Here is a 7,814-nt window from a genome sequence, read left to right as displayed (position 1 = left end):
TGGTGCGGGGCAGGAGCCAGGACGGCACCCTGCTGACCGACCCAGGGGTGCGGGCGTTGGGGCAGCCAGAGCCGGGCTGGGGAAGATTTTGGGCCCTCCCTGGGGAGAAACGATAAGTGACGTGCCTCGGGAGAGCACCCTCTGCGCAGGGCGCTTGGCTTACAGCTTTTCAGACGGCAGAGGTGTCTCACAGGAGCGTCCAGGGAGACCGTGGCCGTAGATCTTCAGCTCTTCTAGCAGAGCTGTGACCCAGCTTGTGGGTGCCATGCTCAATACTAATGGAATGGCATAAAATGATGGTGATAAGAATCACTTCTGGGTAGATTGAGAGTATTAAGGTCAATGGAGTTCCGTGGGGTTTTCTTACCTATACCTGACCCTGACAACAAATCGTTTGTGGAGCTGAGGATTGAAAAAAAAAAAAAAAGTAGCTTCCTAATAACTTGCTGCTGTAGGCCTAGCAATTATTAAAACAAAGTGCTCAGGCAGGTTCTTGTCTTTATACAACAAAATGACCTTGTTATTCAGGTTGAAGTTAAGTGTGGCTTGAGCTGTCCTTATTTTAAAAAAAAAAAAAAAGTGCACTTCCATGAAATTAAAATGTGGATTCTTAAAGCGTAGAGAACTAAGGACTTCTGGAAAGGTGACATAAAGGATAATTTTGGTCAGTTTTTAATGTGTATTGGTAGGAGATCTGATGTGGTAGTTCCGTGGATTTTTTTTTTACTGTAATTAAAGACACTTGGCTCAAGTGACTCTGCTGCTTTTTTTATGCAATTATAGAAAGTAGTATTTAAGATGTGTAGCAAAGTAGTAGTATGTAGTAGTTTGTCCATAAGTAGCCAAAAAAAAAAAAAAGCTTTGAAAATAATCAATCCATTGTTGAAGTTTGTGTACATAAGGTTTCTGGTATTTCTGTCATTGCTGTTAGAGTGGCATCTTTTGGGTTTGCCCCTGAGAAGATCTGGGTGGACAGAAAGCTTTGTGTGTGTGCGCACATGTGCAACTACTGTGCTTTTTGTCCATTCTCCCATATCTTACATGCTAAGAAATAAACATGGGTATTAAGGAAATTAAAAATGTCTGCTTTTTGTTCCAGGTGCTGGTATAAAAGATGAGGCTGAATGAGAGCCGGACAAGATCCTTCCAGGCTCCTGTCACCATCCATAATTACCCGGGCAGGCAGGTGTTTGTGTTTCCCAATGGCCGATCTGATTCAGAAGAGTCATCAGAGGAGGAACTCAATGTTATGGAATTGCGACCGAGGGGCAAGGAGCAGCAGCGATGCAGCACTTCTCGGGACAGAGTTGGAGATGTGGTACTTCTGGAACGAGAGATTACAGAGGATGATAATCTTAACAAGCTAGCCCTGCAGTATGGTTGTAAAGTAAGAGCTATCTCTGTTTGTTTGGTTTTAATTACTTCAGAGGTATTTTACGTGTAGCTTAGTTTCCAGAATTACAGGAAGGTCTGCTGTTGTCTAATAGTTTTGACACTGAAAAGTGTTTGCCCATGTATTTCATGAATGGTCAATATCTGGGTAAAACTGAGGAAGGCTGAAACAAGCAAACAAACAGAGTTCTTCAGCTAACAGCCTAGGAAGATGTTGTCAGCCCCACACCCTGCGTGACCTGCTTTTCTGTTTAATTTGGGTGTGTAAGTGCAGTGTAGCAGTCATGATTTGTACTTAGTTATTTAAGTGAGGGCAAAAAGTAGGAAGCTGAGTACAGAAATGAGGGTGAGAACTCTGCTCTCAAGGAGCACACAGTTTTTGAAGCAAACTGAACAGTACAAAGAAATGCCACTCTGATGGGATCTGGTTTGGGGGTTTTTTTTGTTTATTTTTTGAAAGGTATGAGCTTACATATTGCAAGGAAGGTCTAAGTCTAACAGGGGTGGGCTTGCGGAAGGAGCGATGCCAAAGTCCAGGTCACAGAGTCCAGGTTCTGTCTGTGCATGTGGGTTTTGATTGATTGCTGTTGTACCCAGAAGTGTGTGGGGTTCAGTTGTCTGCAGGCAGAAGGGAGCGCGTGTGCATGGTGAATTTTCTCTGGAGTTGGAATATACTACAAAATACATTTTCTTTGTTCCAAAGCAGAGAGCTTTATAGAAAAACTGTTGAAAAGTTCAATTACCTGATCTGAATGTTAGAAGTGCCCTGTTGTTTAGCAGTTAAAGCTGTATTTTTAGAGCCTCCTTCATCTGCAAGCAAGACTGTGATTAAAAAGTTCCATGATGCAAACAATTGGACAGTGACCTGGATGGGGATAATGATACAGTACTCAACTGCTGCAATACTATTGCAGTCTGTCTTGCTTAACAACACAGCTGTGTGGTGCAGCTGAAGCAAGAGGGCTTAGAGGAATTGCGACAATTCCTCCCCTCCCATTCCCTTAGAAACCAAAACAAAACAAAAAAGAAACCCTTCTAGGTTCTGCTGACGAGCCTGATGCGTGTGAAGAAGCGAGTCTGGTGGGACTTGAATAGGCCTTGATTGGCACCGGTAGAGCATGAGAGCTCCGAGCTACAGCAGTTGACTTTGTAGTCACGACTATATGCTCATCTCTAAGCAGTAGCAATTGCTTTGTTATTGCCACTTAGGCCAAATCACAGCAGTTTGGTGAACTCAAAGAAGGAAGATTCTGAACAACTCTTTTGGTTTATGGCATGAAAAAGCCTGCTGTGCCCCATGTACTGTAACTCGGGAGGGCTCAGTCCTGTCCCTGCCATGACCGTTCATCTGCCTCCCCTGCCACCCTGCTCCCAGAGCCTTTCAGCCCCAGCCGGTGTGCAGGTAGATCTGCTCTGCCTGCCCTGCTGAAGGCTGCTGGGCTTGTCTGGTGGGGAAGGCAAGCTGATAGGGAGGGACCAGGTAGTGTTCTCCCACAGGAAAACAACTGTCCTACTGCCTCCTTCCCTTCCAGAAAGGGCACTTCTGACTTGTTCCAGTTAAATTGAAGAGGTACAGAAATCCTTATTATTGGAGATCTGTGTATTTGTTTGTTCACAGACTGGCACTGATCAATTTTCATGTATTTTGTTTTACTTGCACAATTAAGCAACTCCTGAAAGGCTACCAGCACATCAGTGAGGAAGATTTGTAGCCACAAATAATGTGACTGTGTTTGAAAAGTGCAGGATGAGCTTCTCCTTGGAATCAATGAGAACTTGTCATTGGTTTCAGAATCATCAGGGCCTACTTGGAGTGGGGCTATTAAGACAGTGCAACAAACAGCTTTGTGTGTGCTACGGACAGCTTGGCAGAGATGCAAAGCACTTTAAAATTCTCATTTTTACTCTTGACCATTTATAGTCCTGGCCTGCTTTTGGCATTGTTCTTAGCTGGGACAAGAGGAGCTCACTGCAGCCAAAAAAATGAGTACAGAAAATAAGCCTAAATGGCTTGTGCAGCCGAGTGCTCTTGCATGCTTCCCATCAGCTTTGTTTGTTGTTTCTGCGTGAGTGCTGCTCCACTTTCTGTTTCTAGAGCCTTAGCACAACATTTCAGTGTTTGATTGCAGGCACTGCAGGGGGTATTTACTGTCCCAATAATTTGCATTCATTGGAACAAAACAAAAAATTGAAGTACTCCCCCAGTTAGGAGGCTTTGGGTGAGACTGTTATTTCACAACTAAATAATTTTGCGGGGTTTAAGTCCTGATGTTGCGCTGGGGCAAGCTGTGAGAGTCTGAACCAGCAACTGAGGATTCCCTTCCCCTCAGGGGCACCAGATTAGGGTCCAGATTAAGCGTCCCATTTTCAGATTTCTCAAGCTTTGCGGAGTGAACGTGAGATCCAGGCATTCATCTCATCTCTGCCCTTCAGCAGAGTCTTGCTTTCTGGCTGTGACGTAGCAGACTTGCCACCTTTCAGGGACTGCGCGGTAGATGAGCTTGATGTGTGACAGCCTGTACGGGCTGGAGGGGAGGTGCAGGGAGAGAGGCAGCACCGTGCAGCTCCTCTCTCCTGTGGCCCAGTGCACGGTGCTCCTCTGGCCTGAGGGAGCTCCCTGCAGGGGAGGGAGGACTGCCTTCCCCTTGGCACCGCCTGTCCCCGCTCCGGGCAGCAGCCTGCAAGTAGCCCCCAACATTTGTTGCAATGGCAGAGGAGATGTTCAGGCTCCCTTCTGGTGTATTCCTGTATTGTCTTTTAAAAGGGGATCTTTGCCCTAACGAGCCATGATTTTGGCACTGATGGCACTTACACATTTGCTTAGGAAGTAAATCACTTGGTTTTAGTTCCCCAGTTTCACTGGTAGTCTCAAGCTCGTGAATGCAGTTCATACAATAATTTACGAGGTTTCTAAAAGAAAAATCAAACTTTCTCTGAAAGTGCAGTCCTCATACTGTCTCTCTTCTGTGTGATATATCGGAGGTGGTTAACCTGTTCGTGTTGCCTTTCTCTTTGGTTTGGGGTCTTGCTGTTTTCTTTGTTTTGCATCCACCAGCCTTTCCCTTGAGGTTCTCTCACGTCTCCTGGGCTGCTTTGGAGAGTTCCTTGCACACGTTGACAGTCCTGTTTGTTTTCTTTGACAGAGGATTTAGGGCAGCTGAGAAGTTCGTGTACTTACTTGTTAGGTGGTTGTCAATGCACACTGTATTAAGCTGTCTTCTCTTTATTTAACATTAAATAAAGAAACGCTGCCTTGCCTTTGTCTTTTTTTTGAAACCGGCTGTCCTTGTGACTTACGCTGTATGTATGGTTTGTTCTTTCTTGCTCTTCTTACTACTGTTTGCCTCACCAAGCGGGGTAGGTCACAGATGGAGACCCCACACACGAACAGCCAAAGAAGATCACAGATGCACGGAGATTATTGCTGTAAGCGAACCTTCAGCAGGAGCATTTACTGACTGCGGAGAAATGAGCTGTGTGGAGCCGCTGTCGCGCAGAAGAGGGGTGGTGCTTGGGAGCATGAGCAAAAGGTGCTCATGCCTGTGTGGGAGACAGGCTCGCCTGCTCTCTGCCAGGCTGTGATCTTGCTTTCAAAACTGCGGTATGCTCCAAAGGTGGAGCTCTGTTCATCTGAAATCGCTTTCTGAGCAGCGGGAGGGTTTTCCCTGCTCGTATTGACCTTGTCCTCTCACCTTAAACTCATGCATTGTTTAAGGTATGAAAACTGTTTTCAAAAGGGTGTTATAAAGACTCTTCTTGCCTTACCTTGGATTAGAAAGTAAGTGAGAGAAGGGTGAAGAAAGCAAAAGGAAGGAAAAACAGTATTAAGCAAAATACAGCCTATAAGAGATAGAAGAGCACTAGAGGAGGTTATAGACCGGTTTAGTGGGGGACCGTCTCTATCCTGCAGGACCTGGAACATCCCTGGAACAGCTGGGCAGTCTCTGGAAAACACTAAGCCACTTGCTGCCAGGGCTTGCTTTTATTTTCTGGCTGCTGCTTGTACACTGGTTTTGGAGCTACTTCCTGCTTCAGTAAAGGTAAAAGGCTGGGTTGTCCTGCACTAATACTTGTGTCCTTTTTGGATTCTGTAGGTTGCAGATATCAAACGCGTCAACAACTTCATCCGGGAGCAGGACTTGTATGCGCTGAAGTCCATCAAGATCCCCGTGAAGACCCACGGGCTGTTAACGGAGAACGGCAGAGAACTAAGGCCGCTCCCGACGGCGCCGTCCCAGATGGGCCTGACGCTCGTGGACTTACCGGAGCCTGATGACGGTGCGAGCAGCTCTGCTGACGGCAGACATCTGAGCGACTACTTCAAGGGGATTGACAAGAGCATTCAGGACGTGGTGCAGGCGGAGGTCCAGCTAAACGCAGAGTATTGCATGGAAGCACTGGAGAGGCCGCTGCCCCAGTCAGGGAAGCAGGAGACCAGTAATGGTGCGGACTGTGGAATCCAGTGGTGGAACGCAGTTTTTATTATGCTCCTGATAGGAATTGTCCTGCCAGTATTTTATATCATCTATTTTAAAACACAAGGCCTGGTGGCCCATACCTCCAACACAACACTAACCTCAAATATTTCAACAGATGGATTGGAAGGGAAATTACCACAAAGCTCAGTTGTAGAAGAAAAATCCTAAGGGGGAGAGGCAGCCAAATACAGCCTCTCCTCCCAGCACCGAAGCCCGTACGCTGGTGACTCTGACATGAGTGCATTCAGGGGGATAACAATACAGATTATTTTTATTTTTTTAAATAAGTAGCTGATGTTGTAATCCTGAACTTGACTGAAAGTGAGGTGATGTGATTTTATGGAAGAATAAGGATGTGTTGTTACTTACAAAGATCATCAGGCAGCTGGCTTAACATTTGTGAACTCTGTTGAGAGAAAGCATTTTGTAGCAATTTACTCATCTTGGTTGCTTCAGGTATTTCTTAATGCCTTGTCTAAGAAGCAAATCCTTTGCTGCTGAGATAGAGTGCAGTATTAATGTGATCGGAAAGTTTGAGGGTTGTTTGCATTTTAAGAAAACACATTTTGCTTAGAGTAGAAGCGGAGACTCTTCCTTTTCTCTGAACTGTCGTTTTCATCTCTTGCGGACCATGGCAGTATTGGCATACTTAACACACCAGAAGTCAGCATTTTAGGGTTAAGTTAGGTGCGCCACGGCACGAGGATGGGGCTAGCGCCTTGCCTTTTCATCCTTTTGAGCAAATGTTTAAGTTGTGTTATTAGGATGCTTCAAGCCCACGGTGGGGAAGGGTGCGCCCAGCTCTCTTCTCGATGAAATCCTTCAGAGACTTCTCTTGAAATCCGGTGTCTCTGCAGGCAGAGCTCATTGCAGAGTCTGTGCTTTCGCCAGGGTGCTGCTCGTCCAGAGCCAGTACTTCAGCATGACCGCAGATGGCCAGAGAGTTTTGGAGGAGGACGTGAGAGTAGCGTTAGGCCTGTGGTACGTAGTGCGCGCTTCTCAAAGACTCGGTTGTTGGGGGGAGGTCTAGCCAGTGTTACTTTTTTTGGGGGGGAAAAAATCCATAATGGTGCATCTCAAACACCCAACTGCAGTCATTGATTTGCGTTTCCTTATTTGTAGTCTTCACGTGAGAGTGCGTTGCTAAGCTGCATTTAATTTGCAAGGTCCAGGAAAGAAGCACTGCGTTACCTTAGGCAGTCACGGAAAGAAGTGTGAATCCTTTGTGGGATGGGGTCTGTGAAGCTGCTGCATGTTAAACATTTCTGTGAACTGCTGATGTTTGCATTAAAAAGCTTCTGCGTGTGTAGGAACCACCAATGAAACTTCAGTAAGCCTGAGGTCTGTGCTGTTCAGGACGAGTCAGTAAACACAACATGCGAGGAGCGAGCAGAAAAAGAGGCTTTGGGGAGCTTTGCTGCAGAGAATTAGCCTCAGAAATTTAATTCAGCAAATTCAGGGACTGCAGGCAAAGGTAAACTCTCTCCTGGAACCAAACACTAAAGTATTTTGCAGCACAGTTGCATGAAACCTGGCCCGGGATGGGGTAATGTGGCAGCCAGCAGCGCGCTGTGTTTCAGTAAGGCTCCCAGCCCTTTCCTGGGCTGTGTGCGGGGACTTGGCTAGTCTCCAGCCGCTGAGCTGGCAGCTGCTGCCCTTCCTGAGGCTGAGGGCAGAGCCGGTGGGCAGGCAGATGGCCACGCTGGTGGGACGGGGGCCTGGCAGGAGCCTTGCACCGGCGGCACCGCTGCCAGCAAGACCTGCTGGGGTGTGAGCAAGGGCAGCATCTCTTGCAAGGCCAGACCAGCGCTGCCTTGCGGTAGGTGATGCTGACCCCAGTGACCCTGGCAGCATGTCACAGCAGGGAAACGTGTGAGAGGTGGGTTTGGTTTTTTGGGTCTGTTTTTTGGAAGCCTGAGTGGACACTGCTGCCTACAGCCCGCA

At 47.0% G+C, this 7,814-nt stretch overlaps 1 protein-coding gene across 1 annotated transcript; it reads left to right on the top strand.

Moving 5' to 3' along the window:
* Positions 1 to 1,114: 1,114 nt before the first annotated feature.
* On the top strand, positions 1,115 to 6,126 carry LOC104080070 (lysM and putative peptidoglycan-binding domain-containing protein 4-like). Its single transcript, XM_009582337.1, is given in 3 exon segments — positions 1,115 to 1,387; positions 5,487 to 6,023; positions 6,025 to 6,126. Coding segments are annotated over 3 exon segments (912 nt in total).
* Positions 6,127 to 7,814: the final 1,688 nt, after the last annotated feature.

This window comes from Fulmarus glacialis, unplaced genomic scaffold, assembly GCF_000690835.1.
Source record: "Fulmarus glacialis isolate BGI_N327 unplaced genomic scaffold, ASM69083v1 scaffold7417, whole genome shotgun sequence".
In the NCBI taxonomy this organism is placed as follows: Eukaryota; Metazoa; Chordata; class Aves; order Procellariiformes; family Procellariidae; genus Fulmarus; species Fulmarus glacialis.
The sequence above is the reverse complement of the archived record's forward strand: the minus strand, read 5'-3'. Positions and strand labels throughout refer to the sequence as shown.